This window comes from Eleutherodactylus coqui, chromosome 1 (genome assembly GCF_035609145.1).
Source record: "Eleutherodactylus coqui strain aEleCoq1 chromosome 1, aEleCoq1.hap1, whole genome shotgun sequence".
In the NCBI taxonomy this organism is placed as follows: domain Eukaryota; kingdom Metazoa; phylum Chordata; class Amphibia; order Anura; family Eleutherodactylidae; genus Eleutherodactylus; species Eleutherodactylus coqui.
The window spans coordinates 228,499,628-228,518,975 of NC_089837.1; the positions used below are offsets into that span (position 1 = coordinate 228,499,628).

The window sequence follows — 19,348 nt, forward strand, 5'->3', positions numbered from 1 at the left end:
GCCAGATGCCTTACTTGCCAATTGTCACACCCCTCTACTGCCAATGACAGCTTGCATTACTGTTCTTAGTCAAGATAAGAGACGATTACTACTTCTGCTGATTCCTGTAGTAAAGCTTGTTTTCAAGCATCACCATGTGCACCTATAAATACCCCTCACTGCCCAAACCGATATATCCTCTGTGACCAGTATGCTTTCACAAGGTCTGACTCCTCAGCCCTGAGCGATCCAGACTCTGCAGGCATTGCCAGACCTCCCTGACCCCATCAGGTGAATCTGACCTCAGTGTATGAAGTCACTAGCGTTCCTGTTAATAGACCAGATGTGAAGGTGACATATACATATGCAGATGAAATTAAGTAGTTTACCAGAATCCATGTGTGCATAAGCAGAGAGTGGAGCTTAGAACGTGGTATTTATTTTACAGCATAGATACCAACTGTACACACAACCCCCATTATTAGCTACATATCTAATCACTGCTTGGCACAGTACTCTGGTGGTAATCTACCCAGCGGGTGGAGTTACTGCCTTTGAATTTAGGTAAAGGCGGTTTCTAGCACTAAAATATTGATGACCTATCTTTAGGATCAATACTAAAAGGCAGTGGGGGTGTGAACTTGGCATACTTGTCGATCAGCTATTTCAAGGGCCTCTTCACTATCTACCAAGTACAGCATCACACCTTTTGTAGTGGTGGTGCTTGGTATTGCAGCTCAATCCCATTCAATGTAATTGAGCTGCACACAGGCCATGTGCCCAATGGACGTGATGTCACAAGCCAAAAAAAGGCCACAGTTCTTATCCAAATATTGTCAAACAGCTGGTTGGCTGGTAGTTGGCATCCCACTAATCTGATATTGATGTTGATGACCTATCCTGAAGAAAGGTAATCCATATTTTAGTCCCAGCAAACCCCTTTAAAACAATGACTAACAGTGCAGTGATGGAGAAGCATTTATTACTAAGTAGTGATAACCTGTAAAATGGCTATCCAATACTGAGTAGTGTGGATTAGGGAAGAGAATGGCTGGCAGGGGGACCAGCACAGAGAAGGATGCGGAGCAACAGAGCTTAGTCAGGCCAACAGTACATGAGTTTATTTTTGGGCCGAGTGTTGTCCATATATTCCACAGATCACACATGGCCTTGTTCTAGCCTACGAGGTTATTCACATAGAGTAATGGCCGCTGTGATAAAAAGAGCATAGTATATTCCCAGGTGAGAATAGGACATACAATATGCAGTTTACATGTAGATTGGACAGTTAGTGGACACAGGTATCCATGTGCTGATCTGAGCCGTGCCCAAGAAGCTCGCATATGACTGTATGTCTTTGGCCTTGGAGAAAGAAGGCAGAAGCAGAATTGCTCAGAAATTGTTGCACCATTGTCACCCATCTCCCATTCGGTGTCGTTACCTTTGGAGCTCTGTGCTCTGTCTTCAGCATGACTGGCCTGCTTCTGGAGAGCCTGGAGCATCATCTTCACTGTTTCCAGGGAGTGGAGTCCAGCCATTCTGTATTATTAAACTGTCAGGGGCGTCTCATGCTGCCAGACCCTCTTGGCTGTGGAATCAAAGACGCAGAAATGTTTCGGCAAGACTTTTTTCTCTTAATAAAAAGTGTGCCTAAGAGCTTATTCACACAAACTATATTCTATATGCGCATCGCACAAAACTCGCACAAATATGAAATACATTCTTTTGAATGGATTCATTCACACGAGCGATGCTGCAATGGAAAAAAAATGATAGCATGTTCTATCCTTGAGCGTTCCCTTGGAACGCCTCACCTACTGTTTTTAGTGAGAGCTTCAAAGATATTGCAAGGCCTTAGGCTACATTCATACAGGTGAGCGCGGTTTACAAGCGACATCGCGCTTCCTGACATGCATTCTTCACGGCAATGTGAAGCAAGTTTGATTAAAAATGTATTGTATCTGTGAAATTATGATCCTCACGTGTTTGAAAGCATTGCAGGTGTTTCCCATTGACATCAACGGGAAACATCACATGGCATATGAGTGCCATGCGATGTCTCTCAAGGTCCCACTGAAAACAATAGGCAAGGTGTTCCTTCAAAATGCCCCAAAATGGAAAATGCTGAGAGTAAAAAAAAACAAAACAAAAAAAAATGCTCAGGTGAATTAATGCATTCAAAAGAATGGATTTCATATTCTTGTGAGCTTTATGCACATCGTACAAAATTCACGCGTGAATATTGCTCAGGTGAATAAGCTCTCAGGCTCCCTGCAGTCTTTTTTTTTTCTGGTATTACTTTTAACCTATAAAAAAAAATGCCATAAAATTCATTCAGTCCTAAAAAAAAGTCCAAAAATTATATATATTTTTTAGAACTATGGGCTGCATTTAAGTATAAACAATATCATGGCACAACCTATTTAACCCCCTCGGGTGGACTAAGAATAGAATGAAAGGAGAGCGAGGGATGGTGACCTAATTAGGTCATCACGCCTCCACTACCTATACTTGCCAGAGGGTGAAGATAGGAGTGAGCATCACTGTGGGGAATGGGTGAGCAGAGCGAGGCATCAGTGACTAGTATCTGGTTAGAGTGTAACAGCCTGGCTCGGCTCCACAAAGTGAGAGGAGGGGTCCTCCTTACTGTAAGAAATGGAGAGGCCCCAGTGGTAGTGTAGATCCCGTACCATGTTGCGAGTATGGAGCTACCTCTTTAAGTTGTACGTGGAGATTAGTTGGTCTTGCCATTAAGGAGTTTTAAGCTTGTTCTGACTGCTAAAGGAGGACAATATTTGTACTTCATTTATAATTGCACAGCATTGCTGAAATGTTTGAAAAAAAAAAGTCTAAAAAATATTAGCTTTCCATGAATATGGAGTTAAAAAATAAACACCCCTCTCTGACGCTCCTCGTCCCTTTAAGCAGATGTAAAAATTGCCAACTCTGTGTATTGATGATAAAACCCACTGCTCATATAATAGTAGGGTTGTGGACTGAACGGAAACGTTTTGGCCAGTGATAGAAGTAACAGTAGAGACCCTGGAGAGTTGATGCAGCCTGTATACATTATTAATTGTCTTTTTCTAGACTAACAGGAAATGGTGTGCAGCCAACCCTCCGCTTACCTCACCACTCCACTCTAAAAGCCTGGCTGCCTCTAAACCAGCCAAATGGGAGGCTATAATTCCATCTGGTGCATATCTAATGTGTAATGAGATATATGTCATTCAATTAGAACCAGGCAAGAGTTGCCCGCTACATTCATTCATGCTTTGAAGGACAAAGTTCTAGATCAACGAAGTGTAAGGCCCAATGGGCACGGGAGGATCTGATTTGTGGAATCTGTGTGAAAGATCAGCAAGTCAAGTCAGCCATAGGGAAGCATGGGTGTCCGTACATGAATCAAACATGCGGATTTGTTTTGCGGTTCCTGCATGGATGGCTTCCATTGAAGCCAATGGAAGCGGACCGATCCACAAGAAAGCAGGAGTTTAAAAAAAAACAAAAAAAACCCACTGCGCATGTGCGCTGGCCAGCGCTTACACACACATCAACAGTGAGGAAAATAGAAGATCCGAACAGGCAAGCAGTGTCTTCGGCCGCGGGCAGGGTCGGATTCAACAGCGAGCTCCTGCTTGCAGAATCCAATCCGCTAGTGAACAGTGGGCCTTAATCAGGAAGGGCCACAGCTCTAATCACATAGTTTTATCATACAGCTTAGTAGAGCAACCTACAGCCCTGAACACATTATAAAGAGGTCTTCTAGGACTATAATATTGATAACTTATCCTCATCAGATCGTTGGGAGCGCAACCTCAGTCAATCTCGCTAATGAGCTGTGCACCGGAAATAACAGCTTGTACACAATGCAGGGGCCCGAAATGGTAGTGCAAGTTTAGTCTCATTCAAGTGAATAGGCCGGAGATTTCAGTACCATTCCAAGCCAATGAAGAACATCAGCCGCGGTGCCAGGTGTCAGACCCCACCAATTGATGATCTATCACTTTGGGTCAGAAAACCTCTTCGGGTTAGGTCTACATGTTGCATAAATGCTACACATTTTCTATAAAGGAATTGCCTGGAGAAACATGCAGCGTTTTGCAATATAAGCAGTGTGGATAACATTTCCAGAATTCTCAACCACACAGAGAGAAATATGCAGAGTAAACTGACCTGCAGTGTGGATCTTCAATTTTCAACATGTCAATGTAGGCTGAAACTTTTTCACAGCAGATTTTGCCCCTTTAATTATGTGAAAATCACTGTGACTATGCATTGAAATCTTCTTTGAACACATGCAGATTTTAACATCCATACCAAAATCCTTCAGGTGTCTGCCTACAATCATCCCAACTCAAACTGTATGATGTATCTGTTGACGGGCACTTTCCATCCACTTGAGTCACACTCTAGTGGAAGTAAATGGGAAAAGTTGAGTAACATTAAAGGTGCATTTAGAGAAAACAATTATTGTAAAAAAAAAAAAAAAAAAAATTGTTCAAACAACCGAGCGATAATCGTCCACTTTACGTTTGTTGTTCATTTTATACAGGCATAAAAACCATTGTTGGCTCGCTCACCTATTGTTTGGTTTAAACAGCGCTCCTTCAGTCCCTCTCATGCACTTACATAGAGAATATAAAAGACTGAACGATTCTAGAGAATTTCTCGTTTGAACGCGCCCATGTTGTGTCTACCTGTATGAACAAAATGCAAAAGAAAGCGAGGACGTCAATCACTTGTTCAAATGATAAATCGGCTAGCTAAAAGGATCCTTAGTTCTATTGCAGGGTGACTGTCACTAACACAAGCCACAATGGCGCTTCATTTGCCTGGTAAGCGGTGTGTTGCCCCATCTGCAGCCGGTGTGTTGCCCCATCTGCAGGTGAAAAAAGGGAACATGGCATTGATGAATGAGGCAAAAGGTCCAGAAGTAGAAGAATAAAGGCTGTTTAATAAGGCAGCCAGGCAATGCGTTTCAACATTGGAGAAATGTCTTCTTGCTTGAGAAAGACATTGTTCCAATGTTGAAAATTATTGTCTGTTTTATTAAAGCCTTTATCCTTTTCCCCTGGATCTTCTGCCCATCCAACAGTGCAGTGTTCTCCCTCCTAATTCACCTCTGACTACGGACGGAATGGTTTCCTACTACTCTGGTGGAGGTGGCTGCAGCGGTTTATCTTAGCCACACCAGGTCAGTGTATCGCTGCTCTCACTCACCCTGATGCAAGCACTTCTTTCTTTTGCCATAGGATGGCGTCACTGAAAAAATGCCACATCTCTCTTCTACTTGTGATGTGCAGCTCAAGATACAGGTCAAAACACGGCACAGGGTGCAACATCTCCATTGCTTGGTTATCAGCCGTGTGATGAGCTTCCTGTTTGCATTTCCTATAATTTCCTGTTTTATCCACCTTTTCTCATCCCTGCTTTCCAATGATGTTCACCTGCCTCTTGCCAACCTGAATGTGTCCTGACCATGTCCTTAGGCCAGCCTGCTATTACCTATAGGACTGTCTATTGGAGACTATTTTGGGAATGGCGACCCAGTTATCCAACTGCTAAAGCCAACATCTCCTTGCAGAGTACAGGGGTTAAGGGTGAAAAACAGAAGATAGCTTAGACTTCTCACCAGGTTAGTAAGGGCTCATGTCCACGACCACGTTCTGATTGTGTATCACGCATGCGGTGCGCGCACACATAATACGCAGTGAATAGAGGCAATGAAAGTCATTGAACTTTCATTGTACCATGCACATGAGAAATAATCGCAGCATGCTCTATGGGCAGCATTTCAATACGCATCCCTGCTCTGTTTAGATCGGGGAATTCAAAAAAACGAACCACTGCACAAGTCCATTATGTCAGATTCCCAGGCATGCACAGTAAGTACTCAGCCCATATGTGGTCTCTGCCGGCAGCACGTGTGGGCTGTATTGTGTTAAAGACTGCAGGAGACCTGCAGAGTTTTATGCATATGGCCATGGGCATGAGCCCTTAGTCTGTGCCAACCTAATAAATGGGCTACAGGAACTATGCTCTACATTGCTGCCAGGCTTCTTCTAACACCTTCAAGCCCAACTTGACCTTGCTACTTGCTGTACTAATCAGCGTCTTTTTCCAGAAACCCGCCTCTCTGCATACCTGCTGCCAGCTGGCTGGGAACTTAATCCAGGTATGCCCTTAGACTAGATCTCAGAGAGAGTGGAATAGTGACAGTTCCACCATGGTACAAAGTTGAATCAACGCAAACTGAACTGTTGCACTTTTTCAGCTTCAGGTAGATGGTTACATGTTGAAGCTACCCAACTTTCTATTAAATGGGTTCTGCCATGAACCAGATTTTTATGCTTTAGCAGCCATTGTTCCCTGGTCTGCCTAATGGACACAGGGAACCCACGATCAATGGCTGCTAAAGCATAAAAATCTTACACTTACCTTTGTTCCTGATGTTGTTCTGCAGCGAGGTCATCTCCCAGCAGGCTCCTCTTCTTCCTCCGACGAGCCGCCCCCCTCTGGGAATCCGCGCATGCGCAGTGGAGTCAGGGCGGGCCGCGTCTCCACTGCGCATGCGCAGAATCTCGGAGTTCAGCCGGGAAGAACGGGCTGCCCACAGCAAGCACTGCTTGTGACGCGCTTGCTGTGGGCGGCCTATCCGTTCACCTCGGAAGTGGCCGACGGATGGATCAGAGCAGGAAGCAGTCATTTTGACTGCTCCTGCTCTGCTTCTAGAAGCCACTGAAGATGCCTGACGGAGGGGACATGCCTGGCGATCGGTCCTGGCCAGGCAAGATGAGTAAAAAATTTTCTTTGCGTGTTAGAACCCCTTTAAGCTTTACAAACAATTATGAAAAACGTTATGTAAGTTTTTCTATTAACTTCTAAAAAGCAACAGATAGTCACAATATCCATGTGCAAGCACAATAGGGCAAGCTTCTAAGAGGCTAGTGGCATATATGTGACTGGTGGCTGAGGAGATGTAACGACTGTGGGTGTGGAACCACTGTGTCAACCTACCGGGTAGGTGATGATCTAGTCCAGCATGGTTGACAACCGACCCCAGCTTGGGAGGTAAGTTACCGGATGTACGAACCCTGCATGCAGAAGGAAACTAGGGAACGTATCTTGCCCTGAACTAATAACCAGAAGAGGGAAACCCCTGCCTATAAGTGGAGGACTCATTCCAATAGGGACAACCCCACGGTCTTCCTCTAGGCGCTGACTGATCCTGACAGGACAGAACAACTATAAAAACCAACAGAACAATACTGAGGAGTAGAGGAACAAAGGAGGTACAGGCTGACAAGGATAAACAGTAAGCAGACTCACGAGGACAACAGACAGCTGGATACACGAACAGAGGACACAGAACACGAGCAGAAGGCAAGGTAGCAAGGAAACTGCCGAAGCAGCGGTTAATCATGGAGTTATGGACACGAAACACACAACAACATTACTGCATTGTCTGAAAGGCCCAGGGCAGCTATATAGGGAGGTTATTAGAACAGGTGCATTAGCTGAGAAGAAGGCCCAGAAGCAACTAACCCTAGGTGTTCTGGAAGCGACGCAGAGGATTGTGTCTGGAGAGTGCACCTAACAGGAGATCCACATTGACTCAGCTGTTTCCATATCTTTCATGGACATCAATGGAGAGGGCTGCACAGGAACCACACTTTTTAAGGCAAAAACTGCAGATGTCCACCTCAGTTATGGGCATGGGTGGGGGTCCCACGGGTCAAACTCCAAAAATCAAATATTTATGGCTTATTTTATACATTTTCTACCAATGTTTGATATAATTTCAATAGTATGCCCTGCCCCAGTCACTGCTGAAAATTGAATGAAATAGGTTGACTTGTGTTACATTTATGAAGAATGCAAGAGATTTGGATTTCATTTATGATGATGAAAAACTTTTCAGATGACCAATTAGTACACAACAGGGAGACAAGAAGGGTGCGTTCACATGTACCAGAAAATGGCACTGCAGAAAGCAACAACAAATCCAGACATGCAGATTTTGGTGCAGCTTATTCTGAAACATATTGCTGAATATTCTGGCATGTGTGAACGCACCCTAAAAGGTAACTGCAGATAACGGTCATAGCAGAGACTAAACACAGGGGGGCAGTTATTACAACTGTACCTAACTTCCAATAATTTGTTCACATCGGTGTTGGAGCTTTCCGTTTTCCTGTTCCATCAAAGTAAAAAAACAATCTTACTTACGGAAATCAGTTTTCCATGAGCCCATGACAGCACCTATGAGAGAGCTCCTCTGGACAGGCAGTAGGAACCTCCCAGATCTCTTTAAAGGCAGCGCACCCTCACCTCCTCAGTTCTGTAGTAAGATCCAATGTCTAATTGAGGCCTTTTTCTATTTTATACCTAAACTTTTTTTTTTACACTTAAATATAGCAGTGCAAGGGTAGGTAGGGGGGATTAGTGGTGCCGTCATGGCCATTTGTTGGGGGAAAGGAAGATGTCCATCAACCCTTTTTTTCCCTCTCTGCTGTAGATAACTTTGGAAGTACTCCAGTCATCCAACTGTATTAGTGTATCTTGACACCACCAGGAAACTAGGGGTTTGACAGGAAAAATGCCCCTGTCACACCCCCAGCTCCCGATTGGGTGACTTGTCAAAGGTCCTAGCAGCACACTGTGTATTGACTACTGCCTGCCATGGATGCTAAGGTTTTAAAGATGTTTAACCTGTTAGCCTTACATTATTAGTTTAAAATGCTTCCTTGTTGCACGTGTAACATGGAAGCATTTACTTTACAATGTAAGGCTAACTGGTGAAACATCCCTAACCCCAAGCGTCCATGGCCGACAGCAGTCAATACACACTAAGCAGCAACATATCTAGCAGTGTCGTGGATCTGCTGCCGCCGCTACCCGACCCGGAGGGCACAGTGTCAGCAGGGATGAGATTAAGCTGCAGGGAGCGCTGCCGAATACACTGCAGCAGCCTGAAGCGGGAAGAGGAGTCAGAATGCCGGTTTTCAAGTTGCTGCCAGCGGAGAGGAGGAGCTTCAGCAGCGAACCTCAGGTCACTAAACTGCAGGAGCGGGGAGCAGTGCGCCGGGGACAATACAGCACGAGCAGGAAGCACAGCGGCGTGAAGTAAGCAACATCACCTGGGAGCGGAGGGCCAGGGAGCCTACTGCAGGAGCAGGGAGCACTGCGCTGGCGACAATACTGCATGAGCAGCCAGCACACCGCCAGGAATTAAGCTATAGCAACTTGGAGCAGAGCGCCAGGGAGCCTACAGCAGGAGGGGTGAGCACAGCGCTGGGTACGAAAGGAGATGAGATGGGAGCAGAGGGCCGACGATGCTACAGCAGTAACAGGGACCACAGTACAGCAGCTGTGAGCAGAGGGCCAGGAGCACACTTAAGGGCATGGGAGCCATGACAGCAGAGTTCTACTCGCCTGGCAGGACCTGCAGCCAACCCATCTTTTCCAGCCATTAAGGTACAGGGGGCGTCACCCCCCGGCCACTCTTGTCTTCACCAGGACTTCCTGGTGGCGTCAAGATACAATAATACCTCATCCAACAATACAAAGATCCTTTTAATCATAGTTCTACACGCTTTGGGAGGAACCTTCAGACCCCCTTCCTTAGGATATATACAGAACATAAAGACAGAGGATTAACAATCATAACATATATAGGGCCGTTCACACAATGGACAGGAGGGCACCCATTAACGTGTATGGAAGACTGTTCTAGACATGCTCTGTGACTTGTGCAGGGGTCATTTTGCAGGAAAGGGGAGTAGTCATAGGTGATCACCTATTGTGAACAGTGGAGCCTATGTTAGGGCTTGTTCACACTTATCTCAACTTTGTATTTCCATTTCTCTGCTCCATTTTTGAAGCAGAGAAACAAACATAAAACTGAAATAAACTGATCAGTTTTTTAGCACATTGAAATCATTCAGTTTTTTAAAAAACCCATTGAAATCAGTTTGCTTCAGTTCCGTTGTGCTTCCGTTTTTTTTACTGGAGCAAATAGCGCAGCGGACTGCTCAGGTTGTCTTCACATTGCAGCAAGCCATGCTTGGAACAGAGCCTCCAATGCAGATCCAGCATGAAGCGGCAGACGAAAGAGACAATAAAAATGACAGACAGGTGCAGGAACCGAACAAACCCCAATATAGTCAATGTGGTCCGTTTGGCACAGTTTGGCTCCATTATGAGGCGGATCTGTTAATACAGAAAATTCCACACAGATGTGAATTTGGCCTTCCTTGTTCCAGTGGGAAAAAAACTGAAGCAAATGGAAAGCGTGATCAGTCTATTTCTGCTCCTCTGCTTCAAAAACAGAACAAAGAAAAGCAAATGCAAAACTGAGAAAAAAGCAAGTGTGAACAAGCCCATATTCTGCATTTAGGGGTTTACCTGTCAGTGCAATCTTGCCTGTGATGTTGGTGAGAGGACTGCTGTAAAGCTTTCTCTACAGATCAGGAACTATCTGCCTGTTCTTAGGATCTGTGCTCCATGTGAAAAATGCTGAATTTTATGACTTTTTAAAAATGCGATTGTGAAAATTGAACAAAAAAAACCTAATTGCCAAAAAAATTCTTAAAAATAATTTTTAACACAAAAATGTGATTTAGGGCTCATTCACATCAGGATCCGAGCTTCCGTTCACAACCTCAGTTGCTGATTTCCACTAGAAAACAGGACAAAATAGCGCAGCAATCTGCATTATTTTATCCTGTAAACTGCAAAATGCCCTAATATTGATGTGAACAAGTCCTAATATCATAGGTCATTATATGATGACACATTCCCTTTAAACTGACCATCCATGACCTAATACAACGTGTGTGCTACTAATCATCAGAACTGTTCAATATAGTACAAAGACGGGCAGATGTCTTACTGACCCTACAGTATTTTAACTGAAATATACAAAATATCACCCAAAACTGAAGTTATTCACAAATTATGAAGTTTATTACAGTGATGGCCCATCACTGGAGCCTACTGATACTCCATGGCCAAACACAGCTAGGTTAAATCAAGCACCTGTCACAGAATGGTGGCCTCTTGACTATTGCACTTGGCTTGCTGCAATAGCGCCTGCTTCATCTGATCAGTAGTGAAAGCAAAAATGAAATACCATTGCATGAGATAATTCATCATGGAGTAGAAGGTAGCCGGCACTGCCACCTGCTGTTCAGACCTAGTACAGCAGATGCAATCGTTTCTCAAAGAAAGTACATTAAGGCCTTAGCATTTAAAACTCATTTCACGTAATCGAAATCTAATATTTCGTCATCCAACTCTGTAGAAAAGAGAGATTTACATATAACTGCAGTGTTACTGAAGGGTGGATCCAGCTGGAAACATTTCCTTTTACTTCCAGAGTTCTGCTTCTCTGGAGGTTTCTGGTCATCTTTGAAGGGGGCAGCAGGTACTTCAGTAGTTTTGTTTTCAGATACTGACGTGAAGGAGAACGCTGCTAGTTTGGTAAGAGTACTAGAGCACACCTTTCTAGGGTGTGTAGCCTCTGGTGATTTATGCCCCTCAGCTAAACATGTGACATTACCGGGCTTCTCTGTGGTTCCTTCTAGTGTGGTGGTGGCAGCTGATTTACTGGCTTCCTTCTGAGTCACTGGAACAGAGCTTATCTCCTCTGCAGTCAGTGATCTGCCCAATAATCTCTGTAGTTTTCCTGCAGGCACAGATTTGGGGTTTGGCTGGTCTCCAACACCTCCACTCCTGCCTTCCTTATCAGCATCATCAGTGTGTACATTGTGCCTTTCTTCTTCAGGACAGTGCGTCAGTTTGGTCTTCTGTATAAAGCTAAACTTGGCTAGTTGTGCTAATCTGGCAAGCAACTCTGGATCCTGATTATCTGATCTTCCTTCTTCTGGATCAACCTGATCCAGACTTCTTTTCTTCCCATGTGCAGGTGTACTATGAAGAGGCCCAGTGGACACAGCGTTATCCATTTCTGAGAAACCACTATTTTGCCCACATTTCTTTGAACTAATTGCACTTTTCAGAGACTTTTTATTTAACTTTTGCCATTTCTTTGAGACGTGCTCTGTAATGACATTTGGCCTATTTCCTCTTATAGGACTGGGACCTTTCCCTTGTGGTGTTCTTATCTCTCCAACAACCACACCTTTATCACCAACACTGATGTCTACAATTCCAGGCTGAGGCTTTATACTTGTGTAACCTTCTGCAGCTTTAGGAATAGGAGACATTTCTAAGGTCTGCTGCTCTGACGAGAGCAAGTCAAACCATCCCAGATTTGAGTCATTAGAGGTGGTGATTTGGATCTCCGATACATTCAATGTCTGTTCATTGCTGATCATTTTGGAAGGCCCTGCTTGTTGATTAGTTTCTAGGTCTTTGTCTGGTAAAGGGTCAGAAACATCTTGACACTTTTGATCACTATTCCTTGTAACTTCTGTTGAAGTCTGAATGGCTGAATGCTGGGCTGTTTTGAAGGAAGCCTTCTCCTTTAAGTTGCCTGGCTGTGAACTATGCGGATGCCCATCATCCTCCTCTACGGGACACTCTGAGATATTAGTGCCATTTATTTCAGACTGGCCAGACACTTTATTCTGTTGCCTGTACAGAAAAAGTAAAGAAGAGAAAATTGTTCATAGAATCTTAACTCTTCCACACCTTCCAAAATATGTATTTACATTCTGTTCTTTTATACAGATTACCACTTTGCTATATTACATAGGGAACATGCTAGTATATGGCACCAAAGCATCGCTGGATAGTGTGGTCACGACTAGAGTTGAGCGAACATACTCTGCCGAGCTTGATGCTCGTTTGAGTATTAGCGTACTCAATGGTGCTCGTTACTCGAACGAGCATCAAGCCGTGTTCAACCCCGCCTCAGTTTTTGGCTCCTCCTTGCTGCAACGTGCCCGTTTTGGCCCGTCCCTGCCGCAGCGCACGTCAATGGCAAATTTTTTGTCAGGAGAGAGAGAGGGGGGGAGAGAGAGGGGGGAGGAGAGAGGGGGGAGGAGAGAGGGGGGGGAAGGAGAGAGGGGGGGAAGGAGAGAGGGGGGGGAAGGAGAGAGGGGGGGGAAGGAGAGAGGGGGGGGAAGGAGAGAGGGGGGAGGAGAGAGGGGGGAGGAGAGAGGGGGGGAGGAGAGAGGGGGGGAGGAGAGAGGGGGGAGGAGAGAGAGGGGGGGAGGAGAGGGGGGGGAGGGGGGAGAGAGAGGGGGGGAGGAGAGGGGGGGGAGGGGGGAGAGAGAGGGGGGAGGGGGGGAGAGAGGGGGGAGAGAGGGGGGAGAGAGGGGGGAGAGAGGGGAGAGAGAGGGGGAGAGAGAGGGGGAAAGAGAGGAGAGAGGGGAGAGAGAGAGGGGAGAGGGGGGAGAGAGAGGGGAGAGAGGGGGGAGAGAGGGGGGAGAGAGGGGGGAGAGAGGGGGGAGAGAGGGGGGAGAGAGGGAGGAGAGAGGGAGGAGAGAGGGAGGAGAGAGGGAGGAGAGAGGGAGGAGAGAGGGAGGAGAGAGGGGAGAGGGGAGAGGGGAGAGGGGGGAGAGAGGGGGGAGAGAGGGGAGAGAGAGGGGAGAGAGAGGGGAGAGAGAAGGGAGAGAGAAGGGAGAGAGGGGGAGAGAGGGGGGAGAGAGGGGGGAGAGAGGGAGGGGAGAGGGAGGGGAGAGAGGGAGGGGAGAGAGAGAGGAGAGAGAGGGAGGAGAGAGAGGGAGGAGAGAGGAGAGGGGAGAGAGGGAGGAGAGAGGAGAGGGGAGAGAGAGGGGAGAGGGGAGAGAGAGGGGAGAGGAGAGAGAGAGGGGAGAGAGAAGGGAGAGAGGGGGGAGAGAGGGGGGAGAGAGGGGGGAGAGAGGGGGGAGAGAGGGGGGAGAGAGGGAGGGGAGAGAGGGAGGGGAGAGAGGGAGGAGAGAGAGGGAGGAGAGAGGAGAGGGGAGAGAGGGAGGAGAGGGGAGAGGGGAGAGAGAGGGGAGAGGGGAGAGGGGAGAGAGGGGAGAGGGGAGAGAGAGGGGAGAGAGAGGGGAGAGAGAGGGGAGAGAGAGGGGAGAGAGAGGAGAGAGAGGGGAGAGGGGGAGAGAGGGGGGGGAGAGAGAGGGGGGAGAGAGGGGGGGGAGAGAGGGGGAGAGAGAGGGGGAGAGAGAGGGGGGAGAGAGGGGGAGAGGGGGGGAGGGGGGAGAGAGGGGGGAGAGAGGGGGGAGAGAGGGGGGGGGAGAGGGGAGAGAGGGGGAGGGGGGAGAGGGGGGAGAGGGGGGGAGAGGGGGGAGAGGGGGGGAGAGGGGGGAGAGGGGGGAGAGGGGGGGAGAGGGGGGAGAGGGGGGAGAGAGGGGGGGAGAGAGGGGGGGAGAGAGGGGGGAGAGAGGGGGGGGAGAGAGGAGGGGAGAGAGGGAGGGGGGGGGAGAGGGGGGGGGGAGAGGGGAGAGGGGGGGGAGAGGGGAGAGAGGGAGGGGGGGGAGAGGGGAGAGGGGAGAGAGAAGGGAGAGAGGGGAGAGAGAGGGGAGAGAGGGAGGGGAGAGAGGGAGGAGAGAGAGGGAGGAGAGAGAGGGAGGAGAGAGGAGAGGAGAGAGAGGGAGGAGAGAGGAGAGGGGAGAGAGGGAGGAGAGAGGAGAGGGGAGAGAGGGAGGAGAGAGGAGAGGGGAGAGAGAGGGGAGAGGGGAGAGAGAGAGGGGAGAGGGGAGAGAGAGGGGAGAGGGGAGAGAGAGGGGAGAGGAGAGAGAGAGGGGAGAGAGAAGGGAGAGAGGGGGGAGAGAGGGGGGAGAGGGAGGGGAGAGAGGGAGGAGAGAGAGGGAGGAGAGAGAGGGAGGAGAGAGGAGAGGAGAGAGAGGGAGGAGAGAGGAGAGGGGAGAGAGGGAGGAGAGGGGAGAGGGGAGGAGAGAGGGGAGAGGGGAGAGAGAGGGGAGAGGGGAGAGAGAGGGGAGAGGGGAGAGAGAGGGGAGAGGAGAGAGAGAGGGGAGAGAGAAGGGAGAGAGGGGGGAGAGAGGGGGGAGAGAGGGAGGGGAGAGAGGGAGGGGAGAGAGGGAGGGGAGAGAGGGGAGAGGGGGGGGGGGAGAGAGGGGGGGAGAGAGGGGAGGAGAGAGGGGGGAGAGAGGGGGGGAGAGAGGGGAGAGCAGAGGGGAGAGAGAGGGGAGAGAGAGGGGAGAGAGAGGGGAGAGAGAGAGGGGAGAGAGAGGGGAGAGAGAGAGGGGAGAGAGAGGGGAGAGGGGAGAGAGAGAGGGGAGAGAGAGGGGAGAGGGGAGAGAGAGGGGAGAGAGAGGGGAGAGAGAGGGGAGAGGGGGGAGAGGGGGAGAGAGGGGGGGAGAGAGGGGGAGAGAGAGGGGAGAGAGGGGGGAGAGAGGGGGGGGGGAGAGGGGGGGAGGGAGGGGGGGAGAGAGGGGGGAGAGAGGGGGGAGAGAGAGGGGGAGAGAGGGGAGAGAGAGGGGAGAGAGAGGGGAGAGAGAGGGGAGAGAGAGGGGAGAGGGGGGAGAGGGGGAGAGAGGGGGGGAGAGAGGGGGAGAGAGAGGGGAGAGGGGGGAGAGAGGGGGGGGAGAGGGGGGGAGGGAGGGGGGGAGAGAGGGGGGAGAGAGGGGGGAGAGAGGGGGGGAGAGAGGGGAGGAGAGAGGGGAGGAGAGAGGGGAGGAGAGAGGGGGGAGAGAGGGGAGGAGAGAGGGGAGGAGGAGAGGGGGGGAGAGAGGGGGGAGAGAGGGGGGAGAGAGGGGGGAGAGAGGGGGGAGAGAGGGGGGAGAGAGGGGAGAGAGGGGGGAGAGGAGGGGAGAGAGAGGGGAGGGAGAGAGGGAGAGAGGGGAGAGAGAGGGGAGAGAGAGAGGGAGAGAGAGAGGGGAGAGAGAGGGGAGAGAGAGAGGGAGAGAGAGGGAGAGAGGGAGGGAGGGGAGAGAGGGGAGAGAGAGAGGGAGAGGGAGAGGGGAGGGGAGAGAGGGGAGAGAGAGAGGGGAGAGAGAGGGGAGAGGGGAGAGAGAGGGGAGAGAGAGGGGAGAGAGGGAGAGAGAGGGGAGAGAGAGGGGAGAGAGGGGAGAGGGGGGGAGAGAGAGGGGGGAGAGAGGGAGGGGGGGAGAGGGGGGAGAGTGGGAGAGGGGGGAGAGGGGGGAGAGAGAGGGGGAGAGAGAGGGGGGAAGAGGAGAGAGGGGGAGAGGGAGAGAGGGGGGGGGAGAGGGGAGAGAGGGGGGGGGAGAGGGGAGAGAGGGGAGAGGGGAGAGAGAGGGAGAGGGGAGAGAGAGGGGAGAGGGGGAGAGAGGGGAGAGGGGGGAGGGGGGGAGAGAGAGAGGGGAGTGAGAGAGGGAGAGGGGAGAGAGAGGGGAGAGAGAGGGGAGAGGGAGAGAGAGGGGAGAGGGGAGAGAGAGGGGAGAGAGGGGAGAGAGAGGGGAGAGGGGGAGAGGGGGAGAGAGGGGGGGAGAGGGGGAGAGAGAGGGAGAGAGGGGGGAGAGAGGGGGGGGAGAGGGGGGAGAGGGGGGAGAGAGGGGGGAGAGGGGGGAGAGAGGGGGGAGAGAGGGAGAGAGAGAGGGGAGAGAGAGGGGAGAGAGAGGGGAGAGAGGGGAGAGGGGAGGAGAGGGGGAGAGAGGGGGAGAGAGAGGGGAGAGAGAGGGGAGAGAGGGGGGAGAGGGGGGGAGGGAGGGGGGAGAGAGGGGGGAGAGAGGGGGGAGAGAGGGGGGGAGAGAGGGGGGAGAGAGGGGAGAGAGAGGGGGGGAGAGAGGGGGAGAGAGAGGGGGGAGAGAGGGGGGAGAGAGGGGGGAGAGGAGGGAGAGAGGGGAGGGGAGAGAGGGAGAGAGGGGAGAGAGAGGGAGAGAGAGAGGGGAGAGAGAGAGGGGAGAGAGAGGGGAGAGAGAGGGAGAGAGAGGGGGAGAGGGAGGGGAGGGAGAGAGGGGAGAGAGAGAGGGGAGAGGGAGAGGGGAGGGGAGAGAGGGGAGAGAGAGAGGGGAGAGAGAGGGAGAGGGAGAGAGAGGGAGAGGGAGAGAGAGGGGAGAGAGGGAGAGAGAGGGGAGAGAGAGGGAGAGAGGGGGAGAGGGGGGAGAGAGAGGGGGAGAGAGGGAGGGGGAGAGAGGGGGGGAGAGTGGGAGAGGGGGAGAGGGGGGAGAGAGAGGGGGAGAGAGAGAGGGGGAAGAGGGGAGAGAGGGGGGAGAGGGGAGAGAGAGGGGGAGAGAGGGGAGAGAGGGGGGGGGAGAGGGGAGAGAGGGGGAGAGAGGGAGAGAGAGGGGAGAGGGGAGAGAGGGAGGGAGAGAGGAGGGGGAGAGAGGGGAGAGGGGGGAGGGGGGGAGAGAGAGAGGGGAGTGAGAGAGGGGAGAGGGAGAGAGAGGGGAGAGGGGGAGAGAGAGGGGAGAGGGGGGAGAGAGAGGGGAGAGGGGGAGAGAGGGGGAGAGGGGGGAGAGAGAGGGAGTGAGAGAGGGGGGAGAGGGGAGAGGGGGGGGAGAGTGGGAGAGGGGGAGAGAGAGGGGGGAGAGGGGGAGAGGGGAGAGGGGGGGAGAGAGTGGGAGAGGGGGGAGAGAGAGGGGGGAGAGGGGGGAGAGGGAGAGAGGGGAGAGGGGGGAGAGAGGGGAGGAGAGAGAGGGGAGTGAGAGAGGGGAGAGGGGGAGAGAGGGGGGAGAGAGAGAGGGAGAGAGGGGGGAGAGAGGGGGGAGAGAGGGGGGAGAGGGGAGAGAGAGAGGGGAGAGGGGGAGAGGGGGGGAGAGAGAGAGGGGAGAGAGGGGGGGAGAGAGGGGGGAGAGAGGGGAGAGAGAGGGGGAGAGGGGAGAGAGGGGAGAGAGGGGAGAGGAGGGGAGGGGAGAGGGGGGGGAGAGGGGAGAGAGAGGGGAGAGAGAGGGAGAGAGAGGGGAGAGGAGGGGAGAGGAGGAGAGGGGAGAGAGAGGGGAGAGAGGGGAGAGAGAGGGGAGAGAGAGGGGAGAGAGAGGGGAGAGAGAGGGGAGAGAGAGGGGAGAGAGAGGGGAGAGAGAGGGGAGAGGGGAGAGAGAGGGAGAGGGGAGAGAGAGAGGGGAGAGAGGGGGGAGAGGGGAGAGAGAGGGGGGGAGAGAGGGGGGGGAGAGGGGGGAGAGAGGGGAGAGAGGGGGGGAGAGAAGGGGGAGAGAGGGGGAGAGGGAGGGGAGAGAGGGGGGGAGAGAGGGGGGAGAGAGGGGGGGAGAGGGGAGAGAGAGAGGGGAGAGGGGGGAGAGGGGGGGAGAGAGAGAGGGGAGAGGGGGAGAGGGGGAGAGAGAGGGGGGAGAGGGGGGAGAGGGGAGAGAGAGGGGGGAGAGGGGAGAGGGGAGAGAGGGAGGGAGAGGGAGGGGGGGAGAGAGGGGGGGGAGAGGGAGAGAGAGGGGAGAGAGAGGGGAGAGAGAGGGGGAGGGAGGGGAGAGGGAGGGGAGAGGGGAGAGAGAGGGGAGAGAGAGGGGAGAGAGGGGAGAGAGAGGGGAGAGAGAGGGGAGAGAGAGGGGAGAGAGAGGGGAGAGAGAGGGGAGAGGGGAGAGAGAGGGGAGAGGGAGAGAGAGGGGAGAGAGGGGAGGAGAGGGGAGAGAGGGGGGGAGAGAGGGGGGGAGAGGGGGGAGAGAGGGGAGAGAGAGGGGAGAGGGGAGAGAGGGAGAGAGGGAGAGGGGAGAGAGAGGGGAGAGAGGGGGGAGAGGGAGAGAGGGGGGGGGAGAGAGGGGGGGGAGAGGGGAGGAGAGAGAGGGGAGAGAGGGGGGAGAGAAGAGGGGAGAGAGGGGGGAGAGGGGAGAGAGGGGGAGAGGAGAGGAGAGAGGGGGAGAGGGGAGAGAGGGGGGAGAGAGGGGGAGAGAGAGGGGGAGAGAGGGGGAGAGAGGGGGGAGAGAGGGGGAGAGAGAGGGGGGGAGAGAGGAGAGAGGGAGAGAGGGGAGAGAGGGGAGAGAGGGGGGACAGGGGAGAGGGGGGAGAGAGGGGGAGAGAGGGGGAGAGGGGAGAGAGGGGAGAGAGGGGGGAGAGGGGAGAGAGAGGGGAGAGGGAGAGAGGGGGAGAGAGGGGGGAGAGGAGGGGGGAGAGGGGGAGAGAGGGGAGAGAGGGGGAGAGAGGGGGGAGAGAGGGGGAGAGAGGGGGGGAGAGAGGGGGAGAGAGGGGGAGGAGAGAGGGGAGAGGGGGGGGGGGGAGAGGGGAGAGGGGGGGGGAGAGAGGGGGGGAGAGAGGGGAGGAGAGAGGGGGGAGAGAGGGGGGGGAGAGAGGGGAGAGCAGAGGGGAGAGAGAGGGAGAGAGAGGGGAGGAGAGGGGAGAGAGGGGAGAGAGGGGAGAGAGAGGGGAGAGAGAGAGGGGAGAGAGAGGGGAGAGGGAGAGGGGAGAGAGAGGGGAGAGAGAGAGGGGGAGAGAGAGGGGGAGAGGGGAGAGAGAGGGGAGAGGGAGAGAGGGGAGAGAGAGGGGAGAGAGAGGGGAGAGAGAGGGGAGAGAGGGGGGAGAGAGGGGGGAGAGAGAGAGGGAAGTGAGAGAG

At 52.5% G+C, this 19,348-nt stretch overlaps 1 protein-coding gene across 4 annotated transcripts in view; it reads right to left on the reverse strand.

Moving 5' to 3' along the window:
* Nucleotides 1-9,540: 9,540 nt before the first annotated feature.
* Nucleotides 9,541-19,348, reverse strand: part of MCM9 (minichromosome maintenance 9 homologous recombination repair factor) — a 106,822-nt gene continuing 97,014 nt past the window's right edge. For all 4 annotated transcript variants that reach the window (XM_066606269.1, XM_066606290.1, XM_066606279.1 and 1 more), the window contains exon 14: nucleotides 9,541-12,582. In XM_066606269.1, the coding sequence (XP_066462366.1) occupies nucleotides 11,241-12,582 (1,342 nt within the window). In that variant the 3' untranslated portion in view covers nucleotides 9,541-11,240. The remainder of the gene's footprint in view (nucleotides 12,583-19,348) is intronic.